This window comes from Falco cherrug, chromosome 13 (genome assembly GCF_023634085.1).
Source record: "Falco cherrug isolate bFalChe1 chromosome 13, bFalChe1.pri, whole genome shotgun sequence".
Lineage (NCBI taxonomy): Eukaryota > Metazoa > Chordata > Aves > Falconiformes > Falconidae > Falco > Falco cherrug.
Genome location: NC_073709.1, coordinates 16,377,712 through 16,393,131, shown reverse-complemented (window position 1 = coordinate 16,393,131; position 15,420 = coordinate 16,377,712). Strand labels below are relative to the sequence as shown.

Sequence of the window (15,420 nt, the reverse complement as noted above, 5' to 3'; positions counted from 1 at the left end):
AAAGGACCTCAGCAGGTCTTTAATCCCACTTCTTCCTCAAAACAGCATTAGCTATGAGATCAAAGCAAGGGCTTTATTCAGCCTGGTCTTGAAAACCTCCAAGGATGGAGACTGCATAAACTTCCTAAGTAATCTGTTCCAATGCTCAGCTATCCTCACCATGAAGAAGTTTTTACTTATGTCCAGTCTGAATTTTTCTGTTTTGCTCATTCTCTTTCTTCCTTTCACAAGACATCCTGTCAAAAGCCCGGCTCCATCTTCTTTATGGCTTTCTCACAGGTGTTGGAAGGCTACTGGGTTTCCTCTCTAAGTCTTCTTGTCTTCATGAAAGCATTGCTTCAGGAAGGTTTGGCTGGCCATAGATGAACAGAATTACTTGTTTTAGTAATCTATCTTCATATAATTTCTAGATCAATTTGAAATAACCCAAGCATTTACCACACTGAAGAAACAGTCAGGGCTTGCATTCATAATGGTCTTGACTCCTGCCTAAGCCACCTGTAAAATAGTATTGCTAAGCGGAGAGATTCTCATGCATATCTGGCTCCTGTCTATTCACCGTGATATCTAGCTGCTGGCTGATTAAATGTTAATCTGTAAATACCATTTATTTGTTATCTCCAACCAGAATAAATCTAAATACCTTTTTTTGATGGAGATTTTTTGGGGAAATCCGGTGCTCTACAGTGCTAGATAACATACAGATATTTCCAGGATTAATTTATAACAGACATTGTGCATCATCTCATCTCTTATTTCAAGGCATTTCCAGTCCTTCTATATAGTTATTTCAGGGTAAGATAGACATCTGCTGGTCTCCTACAGCAGCATAGCCTCTGGGAGGGTCAGGCCATGACCCAGACTTATAATAAATGCCAAAGGGTCTGTTCTCATTTAAGCTGAGCCTGCCAGGGATCTCTACACGGTCTGGGACCACACTAGTGAAACCCTTGAGTTTACCAGCTTTTGGCTTGGGCATTTGTTTCCATGTTCATCACTTCCTGGGCACTGCAGCATTCCAGAGAGCTCCAGGGAGAAAAGGACATAACCTTATGCTGAGTTTCTCTGGCTTGGAAGATGGACAAACCTAATTCAATCTCCCCTTTTCATTCCTGCTTTTTTTTATGAAAGAGGCTTTGAAGTGGAATAATGAGGTTCACACATGTAGCAATGTAAGTATGTATTGTAATATCCTCCCAACAAAAGATTTTATTGTTCTTACCTGGTTTAATCAGTCATAGGATGTGGTTTATGTCAATGTATATGCTGAGAGAACTTCAACATAGTAAAATGTTAAAACCTTGTAAATGTTGCCTGTACCAAATATACAGCTGGTAAATATGAATGCCAACAAACTGAAAATCTGCGAATGCCCAGTTACATACAGCTTGTTTAGTAGCTTCGTATAGAATTTGTTTGTCTTTTCAAAGTCCATTTTTAATAACCACACCAATCGAACTCCTGTTTTTAGATTATTTCATATGAATCACTTTTATTGTTGATTAAATCCATGTTAAATGATCTTTTCCTAATAGGTTTTCTGTTTCTTTTCCTGCATTGTTTGCTTTGAAACCTCACCAATAAGGCAAGCAATGCAACCTAGATATTTATAATAGTATTATCCATGCCTTGATTTGACACCATCACAATAAAATTGAAGACTTTTGACTAAAACTTTGTTTTCCCTTTTCCTTGAGGGAAGTCTCAGGGACCGCACTTGAGATTTTCTAAAGATTATCTTCTGTTCATTTTTTTTTGTCAGCTGATGTGCTTCATTTGATGCAAACAGTGAACTAAACAAAAACTTGTATTTGTGGGCCACCAGCAGATCCACCCAAATGCATTTATACAGATAAAGAACAGAAACAACAAGTTTTACCTCCAATACAGTAACTACAAAACTCCAGGAAATATTTTTTTCATGGAATTTGAGAAAAATAGTGTTGAAATCTTGGAATTCTTTATAACTTTTATTTGAAAAGGTTTCATGTTTTCACCTATGTGAGTGTAATCAGGAAGTAAAAATGGTTGGTTTAAATTTGGAGAACAAAATCGGAAGTAGAAGATTGCCAGATGGTAGTGTCATGCCTGAAGAAATGCAGTGTTACTGATATTTATATTTAACATGGTTCTAAAATAATTTCCTTAACTCATTTGAAGTGCATGGTTTAAAAGTCATTCAAGGAGCAAAGCAAATTCAGAACATTTCAGTATCTCCACATACAAACTGTTCAGGCTGAAATGCATACCCTGTGGAAGGATGGGTCCCTGGATCTTTGCATCCAGTTTGTCATCTAGTTCTGTACAGAGATATTTCTTCCAGAAAAACAAGTCAAAAAATTCACTCTCCATCAGACGTTTGAGAATGACAGGATCAGCCAAGGTATCTTAAACCATTTAATTACTCATTTTAGAAACACCTTATTTGTATCTATGTAAATTATACTCCTACTAATCACAATGGTATTTTTTCTGGCTTCTGAAATACAGAGCAAGGAAATCATGTCAATTATTTTTCACCTTTTATTTGGCATCTATCCATGTTTAAGAATTCTTAGGGACTGTAATAGCAATAGGAGAAATGGAGAACCCTGAATCCTTCTATTTGCTCCAGGTAATACATGTAAAGTGAGTCATTATCTTGATTGTAGACTAGGATGTTATATTGGGTATCTGTCCTTTCCAGAATGGCTCAGGTTTTCTCTGGGAAAAGCTGGATCCTACTGGGTCAGTCACATACTACAAGGGCATTGAGGGAGGAAATTATGGTAAGTGAAGGAAAAATCAAGGAGGTCGTGTTCAGCTCCGAATTCAAAATGTGTTTTGTGAGAATTCATTCCTTAGGTTTTAGACCAAATGCGCTCTGTTTAACATGGGCACGGAGCAGTGGAACAGCGGGACCCCTGAGGAACAGTCAACTTCCAAGTTCAGGTACTTTCAGGAAGTTTTGCTTTCAGCATTTTTTATTTCTAATGTTTCTGAACTCAGGTTTTATTTATTTTCTAATCAGAAGAACATTATAAGAGCAACAACAGAAGTTAGATTAGACAGTGTGCTTTGTCATCCCATCATCAAAAGGGATCTGCTCGTATTGTTATTTTGGTATATTGTATATTATGCCTTTTTACCCAGAAGCCAAATTTAATTTCTGATGTGGTAAGCCATGCTGAGTTCCCTCTTCCAGATTCAGAACTCACTCAGAAATCATGAGTCTTCCATTTACTTCTAAATGTCTATCTTTGAGTTTCTTTTTTTCCTGTGGCAAGACATAACTTCTGGGATACTACACAGAATCTTGTTTTGTTTTATTCCTATATTGCAAACTGGCACTAGGGAAAAACAAAACAAACCCAAGCAAAATAACTTTGCAAACAGAATGCTGATTTCTGTAACTTGAAAACTATAGGTACATATTTCTGTAGCTTTTCCATGGAAACAAATATGGCAGCATCAGCTACTTACAGGCTGTTGTCTTTCACATTTTTAAAGCACACTGCTCTGCTCACCTGTATGGAACTGCGCATGTTTATGAAAATACTTTCTTAAATGTGTGCTTCATGGTTTTGCTCTTGCGTTTATCTGTAAGGTCATTCAGCTATAAAGTGGTTCATCTCCAACTCCTATTTACTCTGCAGTTTCTTCTGCACGTACAGTTGATTTTGTGGAACAACAAGCTGTACCTGACAGAAATCAGATGCAAGAGAGAAGTTCTTTTAAGATACCCTGAAAGTAATTGTCATCCTTAGCACAAAGGGAAGGCCTTCCATCAGTGATAAGTAAGTTGGACATCTCAGCTGCTTCAGATCGATTTGCTTCATAATGTTATTGCAGTGCTCAGTAATATTAATGCCACTATAGCTTCTACCTCCCAAATGTTTCACTTCAGCCAAAAAGAAACACCAGAGCCCCAAGGCTCTGTGTCCCTGCACATTGCACTTCTCTACTGAAATCTTTCTGTCCCCTGGTCCCAGACAAGTTCCAAGATGTTCTTCTGAGAGTTCTCCGCAACACTTTTCACTTTTCAGAGTGACAAGAGGCCTTCTGCTGCCAGTCAGTCATCCTCTTCAGGGTGGAGATGGCTGGCCCTAGGCAAGGCACACAGTTCACATGGCAAGTAGAGGGATTTTCGCAGATACGGATATGAATGAAACCATTTTTTCAGTGTTTTTTCTCTGAGAACTACCTTTTGTTTGAAGGTAGGTGAAAAACAATCGGAATACTGAGCAAAGGAGGGATATCAGTATCCAGAACATGTTAATGGGAGGGGAGTTTAATAACAAAATTGCAGTCCTAGCCACGTGGCCTTTTTGCTCTGTGTGTTTGTTTTCTTTCAGAAGCAGTGTGGCATAGGTGACACTTGCCATAAAGCTCTTCCTACAGAAAAATATGCAAGCCCAGCTCATTTCCAGTGCATGATAATCATTAAGGCTCCCATGAGTGAACCTCTGATAGTTTTTTAGCTAACAATTAACGTTTAGCCCTCCTTCCCCTTTATGCATTAGGATTAAAAGGGCAATACGGAGACTGAAAGCAGTAGGCATGAGTGGTTCAGTCTCTAACACTACGGACTAAAGGGTGCAGTGATCTGACAGACAATTCAGAAGCAGCAGGAAAGCCAGGCAGTGAGGGGACTGATCTCAGTAGGGTTAGACAAGAAAGAGGAAGCCTGTCTTGTGACCAGGCTGAATTCAGGATGTTTATGAGCTTTATCATGCTGCTTTCACTGGTGCCAGCAATGTTTGTATGGTACAGTCAGCAGCTATTGACTTTTCCATTTATTCAGCTCCATACTCTTCTTTGTTCTGGGAAGTCTGCTGTAATTAGAGAGGTTATAGTGTTTTCTTGTACAGAAGTCTAGTGATTAGAGTAAAGCTTTACTTATCAAGACTTTAAGAGCCTGTCCGTGACTCTATATTTCTATGACCCTCGGTAAGTCATTCAGCCACAGTTTTACTTCAGCTTTCCAGCCTGGGAAGCAATACCAGCCTCAGAGGGCTTGCATCAGGCTTCATTCAATTGACATCTTTGGATAAAAGTTGTTTTAATAGGAGAAAAACGCTATGATTCACACTCTTACTGAGCCATTAATGCTCTCCCTTGGATAGAGATGGATAGAGAAAAGATGTGGAGGGATAAAATTTGCCTTAGGCCTGATACCTGTATGTTCTGTTAGAAAATTCCCCAGGGCACTAGCTGGGAACACGGGTGTGTGATTCCTGGGTGTCCTGGGTAGCACACATCTTGGAACAGTAACCTGTTAAGTACTGAGCAGGGACTGGCAGCAGCAGAGCAGCAGCATGCCCCTCCTCACCATTCACAACCGGCAGATCAGCTGGACTCCGCTGCTGGTACTAGGGTATCTCTTTTACCTCCTCCTGGGCGCCACGGTGTTCCAGCTGCTGGAGAAGCAGGCAGAGACCCACTTTCGGGACCAGTTCCAGCTGGAGAAGCTCAAGTTCCTGCAGAACTACACATGCTTGGACAGGCAAGCCCTGGAGCAGTTTGTACAGGTAAGAGGAAAAGGCTCCTGTTATTTTGGCTCAAGCATTATTTTGGTTAGAAGAAATTATATTGTTGTGGCCAAGCATGTCAGAAATTGATCCGCTGTCTCTGACATTAAAGGGCTAACTGTACAAGAGAAAGGCAGAGGTTTCTCAAGCCCATTCACATAGCTCTTTATCTTGATCTATTGCATCTTTTTCTTTTCCCAGTCATGAGATCCCAAAATATGTAAGTCTGCTGATGCACCTTTGTGCTGCCTTGCAATAATTTAAACTTCATGGTTTCCAGCTCCCTTATTAATTACGTATGGGGACAAAAAACAAGAATCAAACCTACAAGAAGTAGGTTGCCTTTCCAAGGTTCTCCAGTCCAAACCTGTGCAAATTCCGCCCCTCTTCTGTACTAGAATTTGTCTATTGCCTTTGAAAATTGTCCTGCACTTCCAGGCCCTTAAAGAAAAGATAAAGTCAACCATCAAAAACTGTGTTATCTATCAGGGCCCTGATTCTCATTCTAACCAAACTGGATACTTCCTAGGATTGAAAGGTTTATCTGAATCTCCAGTACCCTAGAAACCTTAGGGAGAGTTCACACATGTCCACATTCTCTTTCCTCTGGCTCCATGGAGCTTCCTTAGCACTGCTGCGCCACTCTGAGAATCGCATCTTGCTGCACCCCTGCTGAATTAGATCTATTTCACTTGTAAGCTGTTCCAGACAAAACCGGCTGAGGGCACCAAATTATCATCTTCAATGCACCAAGCTTCAAAATATTTAGACTTGATAGTCCACAAGATAAATGTAAGCACAGGTACCTTCTGCTTACTTGTCATTTATACTTACTTACCTGTCATTTTTAAGACCTCTTAAGAAATTTGTCAGGATCTTACTAATAGTAGGGAATAGAAGTCTTTCCATATTAAATCTCTAACTCTGAAACTAATGCAGGAAAGCAATCATCTCTCTGTACTTTGTTAACTATATGATTAAGGAGGTCTGTTCATCATGTCAGAAGCTCCGGTCTGAAAAGTCATGGTATTCAGGCTGTGGTCAGACACAGCCACTAGGTTCAGTCCCCTCAGCTGACACCTCAGTAAGGTGTCTTGTCTTATTGCCAGCTCTTTAAACCTAAATCCTGGAATCTGACAATAGCCCAGGTTTCTTTTTGCATATCTCTGATTACTAAGTTACCACTTGTAATTCATTAACTATGGACTTGACTGTGCATGAAGCAAATTCTTGCAATTCCATGTCCACAAACTGCATTGGCTCCGCTTGGCTAAAACTGCATAACTGAGAGGTGGCCCTGAGCTGCAGCTCCTAAACTGAACAGCCTGGAGCTTTGGGAAAGGCAAATCCAAACTCTGCAACCTAATCTGTCTCTGTCAAACATACTTTTGTCAGGAAATTATGCCATTCTGAGAGCATAACTGAGAAGCAGATTCATTAAGTAAGGAGATACCTTTTTGAAATCCTGTTTTGATTGTCTATACTTTTTCAGCCTCAAAGGAACTGATCTAAATATAAAGTGAGGACCAAATCCTTGTCTATGACCACAAGTGGCTGCAATGTGCATTGGCAGGAGGACAGGAGCAGAAACGGCAAGCAGTTTTTATTGTCTCCACATCCTACTATAACTTTATGTAGGCTTCATACTCTCACTGTAAATTATAGCACATTGCTTTTACTTACTGGCTACTTCTGCTCCCAAAGGCAACAGCTGATGTTCACCAACCAGTCGACAGCTGATCTGTTCACACTCCAGCCCTAACAGCTACCTGAGCTGCAGATGCAAAGCAGCTAGGAGCCATTATAACTGTCCCACATGAACCTCTTTCTTTAGGGATGTTTCTCCTGGGCACCAGGGTGCCATTTCTTTCATCAGGTTGTACTTAAAAGCAACAATCCTGGCAAGAAATCTGGCCTTGTCAGACTATGTCTGAAGTGTTCAACATTCAACATTGTCTTACTCTACCATGTTGGCTTTCATGATGTGAATGTAGCTTCTCTGAACTCTTGTGCATTGAAATGGGTAGAACTGACAAGCGTTCCTTAAAGGGATGAATTAAACCTGTGATTATTTTAAACATTTTCAAAGGCTCACACCTCAGTTGCTTGTGTGTGTTCCTTCTAGCCAGTAAATAAAATAGTCAGCTCTAGATAATTTGACATGTCAAATTCTTCCTAAGAACAGGATTTTAATGGATAATGTAAAGTTCTTTGTCATACTGAAAAGAAACTCTGCTGACACTTCAGTCATGAGATCACATGTGACAATACCTAGCAGCCCTACCTGACGGGCTAGACCAATGCTGTGGGAGATTTTGCTGAAGGAATAACAGTAGCTATTGAACTTACGATACTCAATCCACCAGCCCTGATCAGCTAATATTGCAGAACCCATGACAAATTAGATACCTCATATGAATATGTTCATCAGATAAGCAGTCCTTCTGGTAGTGGTCAACATTTGAATTGAGAAAGAGTATCTTTGGTCTCCTACTCCTGGAACCAACTAAAGCTGGAGTTGCTGTTGAATTTTTCTCATGTCTTGCATCATACAAAAGTCTCTAGAAGAAATGAACAAGTAATTCCTTCAGGCATTTGGCAAAATTATGAAGGCTGTGACCTGGTTTATAACAAATAGAGATTCTTGAAACCCCAGCTGCTGAGCAGAGGGCAACCAGTCTCCTTCAGAGAAATCCTCAGGGAGAGCAAAGGAACACAACCTTCACTAAGGCAGCTAACAAGATTTGATACATAAATAGGAGCAGCATTTCTTTTGCAGAGAGGGGTTTTGGTCATCTGGTGAGAGCTCTCTGGAATAGCATAGAATATTTCATTAGCTAACTTTCAGACTAGGAGAAGCCTAATATTCATTGAAAATTATTGGGAAGTCATGGCCCAAAACAGAAATTCATCCTCACTAGTACTTACGTGGAGGAAACGGAAACAAGCATGTTCCCCATGCCCCTCCCCACAGACACAACCATACATTTACACATACCCAAATTAAAAACTGGACTGTGATGACTAGACCAGGGAAGGAGAGAAGAGGAACTGCCATTATTTTTTTTATGGCATAACCTCAATTTCTTTTCCCAGTTTGATCACTCTGGGAACTCCCTCCACTGCCTTCCCCTTAGCCTTCAGCTGCCTATGGAACCCATCTTACTTCACTGGCCAGTTGTCCAGTGACAAGAGTTCAAGTTTCTGGCCAGCTCTATTTCCAAGTTTTGACATGTCAGCACAAGGCCATTTCAGTCAAACTCTACCCTGTTACCTATACTTTTTACTGCTTTGCTTGCTCAAGATGGAAAGAAATATTTATTTCTCTCTTTTTTTCTGACATTTTTCCTGATTTGGCCTAATGGCTTGCTCATCTTTGTTCCTTTGACCTCTTCTGCCTCAGGTCCTCATGGAAGCATGGGAAAAAGGGATCAACCCAGAAGGAAATTCTACAAATCCCAGTAACTGGGACTTCAGCAACTCCTTCTTTTTTGCAGGAACGGTTGTCACCACTATAGGTGAGGTACCTTCTTTCCTTATAAATTGGGGTTTCCTCCAGCTGTCCTGTAAAGCCCCCAGAAACATGTGACTGGTGCACAGAATACATCTGCAAGACAGTCCTGACTACTGTGGGTTATGGTTTTCTATTGGTTTCCATTTATACCTGTTATTCTTCTGTATCCGGCATATTATACCGGCAAAAAAATCCAAGTGCCTGCCTGGTACATGCAATATCATTTCATACATGCACAGCACGTCTTGAGGTTGCTTTGAAGCACTAAGTTGCACTCACCCCAAAATCAGAGGCCTATAGAAAATTACAATAGTCTTTCAAGTAATATTTTCGTGTTAAATTTTCTGTTAGTAGTAGTGAATCCACAGAGCTCCATCGTAAGATACGGTAATTTGCAGGGAGATTTAATTGCAGAAAATCATAGGTCCGCAGGTTCCTTAGCGTAGTTGAGCTTCCAAGCCTAGGAACTTCCCACGATGGCCTGCAGCATTCTCATGTAGCTGTTTTCTTCTTTTTTTCTAGGTTATGGTAACCTGTCCCCCAGCACGGTGGCAGGGCAGATCTTCTGTGTGTTTTATGCCTTATTCGGAGTGCCCCTCAACCTGGCCTTCCTTAACCAGCTGGGAAGAGGACTCAATGCCCACCTGATGACCCTGGAAAGATGGGTGCAAAAGCCAGGCCGTGCCCAGGTACAGTGTCTATCTATCATTTCTTTCCACTATTTTAAAACTAATTAAAGTACTCTTCTCAGATAGGTACTGTAGCAGCTAGATTGGATTTCCTTGTGCGTGCCTACATTTTTCTGAAGCACAGCAATTACAGTCCCCTCTATATCAGAAAATTGATATGCTCTATTTATCTACAATGGTTTTAAAGCAATTTGCTTTAGGGACTCTAGATATACCTTTTTAAAACCCAACTCAGCAAAACTGTTAAGCAGTCATGGCCTCAGTTTGGAGCAGGGTCCTTAAGCTCTGGTGCCCTTAGCAGAATAAATGCACATGCACACATTGCTGAATCCAGCTCCTTTTATCTAGCCCATGCTAGCATCTGTCCAGAATCTAGCTCTACACTGTGGAAAGGCAACTTGTTTTTATTGGCCTGCTAATTTGACTTGAATTACCTTCCCTGATTGTGCCAGCTATTTAGCACTTCCTTCCTTTTCTTTTCTTGAAATGTAAATAAATACTCCTTCTCCTTAGTTCTAGTTTATCGGTGAATTGAACTAGTCCAGATGTACTGGAATAAAGGCAGCGTTGATAACAGAAAAGACATGAAGGTCGTTCATAACAAAGCTAGTACACGTTTCTGGATAAAGGTTCAATTAATTGATCCCTTTTGTTAGGGAAAAGGGAGAGTAGGTGTGTTAGATATGTTGAAACATTTCAGAGTTCTTGCACAAGTTTTTTTCTCTTCTCAGTTTGTAAAAACCTCTGAGTCACTGCATCCTTTACCTACTGGTATAGCTGGGAAAGCTATAAAGGTGCTGTCAAATGCAGACTTGGTTTATATGAGCAAGAAGCTCTTTAGCTGCATAACCTACGTCTGTTCCCCAAATACATGCAGCTCTACCACCAGCAGGATTTTCATGCTAGTATAACTGCATCTTTCCTGAGATTTGCAATAGCACCTCAGGGGGGTGATCTTTTTTTTTTTTTTTCTTTTCACTTCCTGAATTAACAACTTATTTCTGGCAGAACTCCTATGATCAGACAAAACTTTGGACCTGTATCTGCTTGTTCACTCTGAGAAGCCTCATCATCTCCTTTTAAACACAATTTAGTCATGCTTTTGGAAATTAATTACAATCGGTTCTTCTTCATTCCTGACTTACTGTCCCTTATGTTATAGGTTTGTACCAGAAAGTTCCTAAAAGCCAGAATAAAAAGTAATATTGTGCATTTCAACATAAAATTTTATGCAAACTTCATTATCTAATTAAATGCTATCACACTTCCTGAATGAACTAAATGAGAACAGATATCACCTATAACCATGTCAATCAGTAATTTTTAAATGCTTTGCAAATGAGGTAAGTATTATTATACAGCTAGAGAGACATGGTACATAATCTAGAAGTGATTTGTCAAAGTCAGTCACCCATTAGGCTCACGCCAAGTCTCTCAAGCTCACCGGAGTATTTCACGTGTGAGCAGAAAGAGAAAGGAAAACATGATACCTGGGCCTTCTACTTTTTATAGAGTGGTTTGGCTCTTCATCCAGTCACAATAGACCCATGCATAGAAAAATCATACTCTGGTTTGAATGCCCTTGAGGGCATTTTTAAACAATTGCAATGAGTTTGCATCAGCCCACACATCACTAGTCAAAAGTTCTCTAGACTGTGTAGCCTGGAAATCCATGAGTTCCTGATCCACAGTGCTAAACTCCTAAAATCCCCTGTCATGACCCATTCCCTGACCATTCTGTGTACCTATCTATTGCAGCCACATATGCTGTAACTTATCTCCCAGAAGGCAGACGTTTGTACTGAGAGACACAGATCTGCCCTGTGCTGACAGAAAACAGTTCTGCTCTGAATGCTTGTAAGTGAAAAAAGCAGGCAAACTGACTTCACTTAGATTTCATCCAAACATATTTTTGGCTGAGCTCTTGCAAGCCACTATATAAATCTTTGGAAGCAGCCATGGTGAAGAGAACCCTAATTTGTTCTTGCCAATCTTTCTATCACAAGTTATGCAATACTTGGTGATTTTTCTTCAAAGACAGGAGCCAACTGATTACAAGAGCATCTCCACTTGAACAGAAATAGTGAAGTGAGTATTTCATTCCTATGGTTTCCATAATAAGTTTGAAAATATGACTTGAACATACTTAAAAACTCATTGCAAAGAGCTTTAAAAAAATCATCCTTTCTTTCCTGATTTTGACTTTTTTTGATTCAGGATTTGATACAATATTTATGTGCAGGGTAAAGAGTGAGGTCAGCCTGTAGTGTATGAAAGCGTTGGCTCATCCTTCCTTTTTTGGATATTGCTCCCAGGTGGAGTGGGTTTGTGATTCAAAAGCAAAACAGACCTAGCAATTTCCACTAGACAACTTCTCCGTGCTGTTTAACTGCCATCTTTCTTTTATCTTTCAGGTGGTTCAAACACTGGCAGTAGCCATCTTCCTGACTGCTGGGACCTTGCTTTTTCTAGTATTCCCACCATTGGTCTTCAGTTACGTAGAAGGCTGGAGCTACGGAGAAGGTTTTTACTTCACCTTCATCACTCTGAGCACCATTGGATTTGGGGACTACGTAGTAGGTAATAAAGAAGGTGAACTGGATTGAGCTTTGCTGAAATCAGTTACTCTAGTATAAAGCTAAATACAGAGAGCACAGATATCCATTTCACTGTAAATGTGCTACAACAGCGAGCTGAGCCAGACAGGCAATACTGAGCTAATACATCAAACGGCATAGGCATTTTTCCCTTGGCAGCTAAGCTGAGAGTCACCAAACTCTTTTCACGTATGCCACTGAACACCCATTGAACAGTGACTATATCCAAACTGGTACGAATGTGATCCATGAGTGACAGGTGAATTATAAATGAAATCTTTTTGTCAGCGTTAAGCCTTTGAACCACCCTCTCCTAACAGTCATCTGTTTCAGCAAGTGCCTACCATTTCCCAGTAAGTGATCAGTACTTACAAGGAGGAGAACATTACCAACAACCCTGGGATGCCTGTGAAAGAAAACAAAGGCAATGAGATTCCATAGCCTTTAGAGATCTAGGATGAGACATAGCAGAGACACGTGAAGGGGTATTTTTCCACCCACTTATCTGAACAAATGTTCTTAACAGATTATGTATAGTGTGTTTATTTGTTAAAAACACTAGGGTCTGTTACATCACAAGTAGTACTATTCCTCTCCTAAAGGCCCTAAATATGCCCCCAAAGGAGATAAAAACCCATTCCTTGCTGAATGTGGGCACTGTGGAATTTCATGATGATCTGGATGACAGAGACTAAATGGATGGCTGGAGTGCTGTCCTGTGCCTGTATCAGCTGCACCAATTGTGCCTGCTATGAAAATATAAACTGAAGATTAAGATTCCTATAACCACTTACCTAAAATGGCTGCACTTCCCATATGATATTCTCCAGGTGATTTTGAACCCTGGTTAGTGAGGTATATCACCCTACAGAAAGCAATCGCTATATCACTAAGGTAATAAAATGTATCTCTCTAAATCACCTGAGGTCCCTGGAGTATCTCTTGAGTAAAATATGGCCAATATGGATTCAGAATTGGTTTTCCAAGATGGTTTTTTTCTTTGTCGTGGCTAGGAACACTCAATTTTGCACATCCCTGATTAACATTAGATACAACTATTCTTATTACATAACCTCGGCTTCAGAGTTTTGATGCCAACTGGGCTAAGCTTAACCGGACTGTTGGAACACAAAAAAAAAAAAAAAAAGAGAGAGAGAAAAAAAAGAAGAATGCTCATAGATCACACCAACTTGTTAAACATATGCTTTTGCAGGGGGTGGAGAGGGTGTATGAGTATGTGTGTTGTTTGGCAGACCAAAGCTGTCAAGATTAACATGCAAAGTTTCCTGGATTTTTCAGGCACAAACCCCAACAAGCACTATATCCCAGTGTACAGGAGCCTAAGTGCAATTTGGATTGTTTTTGGCTTGGCCTGGCTGGCTCTGGTCTTCAATGTGGGAGCTGACTTGATGGAAAAATTCCTTCAGCTAAAGTGGCACAAGCCTGGCTTAAGCTTGGCAGAAGGAGCCACCACCAAATTGGAAGATGAACCTGAACAACCTAGAATCCACATCCCTAGCTGAGCAAGGTACACAGAAAGCAGTCTTGAAAACCTATCTTTTATCTATATCTCACACTAAGCAGGCCCAGTGGATAAAGGACTAAAGCGCAGGTTGTGGACTGTTTCCTAAGGAGTAATGTTTCAGATGCATTGGAATTTCCACACACTATGCAGGCATCAGCCAATTACAACCTACGAAGAAGTAGCACGCATGGTAAAACAACTGTCCCAGGATTCATTTTACACTTCTCACTCAACAAAGGCAAATTCCCCTGAAGTAATCAGTTATTATCCTCTCTCTTTCTCTAGTGGAATTCAGTTCTTATGGTCACTCATTTTCAAAAAATCCAGAGTGACTGCCTCCCAGCTCCAATAAGAAGCCATGTCACCAAGAATCTCAAGTGGAAAAAGTCAGGTACAGAAATCTTTCTTCATTTCCAGTCAGAAAACAAACAAAAAAATAGAGGAATATCGACAGTAATGACCATCTGCTTAATGACATCCATCCAATTAAGATTCATTTGATACTGTCTGAAATCAGCAGCTTTCATATAAAATGATAACATTTCTTTAGTTCCTGGGCTAAAATGTTTCTCTCTTACATTGTGCAGAAATTATGTGTCTCTCCAGCACTGCCTGGACTGTTACAATTCATTTCAGAACAAACTGACAGCTCAAAGCAGGCCCTTATCCTTAACACTGTTCATTTCACAGCCACTTGAAAACAGCACTTTAAACTAAATCTAAATGCATCCAGACTTTCTTATTTCCAGCCAGATCACAAATATTACTTGAGTCTGGCGTTTGCTTTGGGCCAGTTCATTGAAGAATTATCATGTACCATACAGAGCTGGTGCTGTCCATTTACCTCTAAATAAGGCTGATGAAAGCCTCTCGTGTTAAATCTGATCCTCAGTCATCTGCATAGTGTCACCACGAGAAAAAGGGCGTTTGGTTTTATCATAGTTATTGTAAGTCAAAAGTAGCAGCAGCCATCTCCAAAGAAGCAGAAAAGCCAAAGGACATATAAGTACTTAATAACAAAGTAGTCACTGAGATCTAAAACCGTAGTCATACTCTGTATTAAAATAAACTATAGAAACTTGATAAAACTATTATCCTTTCATTGAGTTCCATACTAGATTGTTTATAACCATCACTAACACATTCCATGGGTATGCATGTAATTATGTACATACTGCTATTTATTCAGTATGTTTATAACTCACAGTAACCATCAATTAATCCTCTTAGACTCACTTATAAGTGAAACTTTAATGTAAAGTGTGAGTGAAATATGACTAGGCATGTATGGGATGTATGGGCATGGCTGGCAGGCTGCAGTAACATCAAACTTTCAGCGCCTGCTTCGATTTTGGGGGAGTGTCCGTAAAGCGTGTGGGGACATGTGTAGGTCACATCTCTTCCTGCATGCTTTCTGTGCTAGATTTTTACTTCTGAAGAGGGTTGTTCTTACATCTAACTTGGTGCTTGTTTTCTTTGCTAGTTGCTGACTGCTGCATAGTACAGTGTGGCTGCTCAAACCTGAGATGCTGGCATATAAGAATGCCAGCTATGGTTTACTCAACTCATTTCAAAACTGAGTTTT

The 15,420-nt window shown here is 40.2% G+C and overlaps 1 protein-coding gene across 1 annotated transcript in view; it reads left to right on the top strand.

Annotated features, from left to right (window-relative positions):
• Positions 1-5,241: 5,241 nt before the first annotated feature.
• Positions 5,242-15,420, top strand: part of LOC102057053 (potassium channel subfamily K member 16) — a 35,218-nt gene continuing 25,039 nt past the window's right edge. Inside the window, exons 1-4 of the mRNA XM_055725927.1 lie at positions 5,242-5,510; positions 8,914-9,028; positions 9,547-9,713; positions 12,128-12,305. Of these exons, the coding sequence (XP_055581902.1) occupies positions 5,298-5,510; positions 8,914-9,028; positions 9,547-9,713; positions 12,128-12,305 (673 nt within the window). The 5' untranslated portion in view covers positions 5,242-5,297. The remainder of the gene's footprint in view (positions 5,511-8,913; positions 9,029-9,546; positions 9,714-12,127; positions 12,306-15,420) is intronic.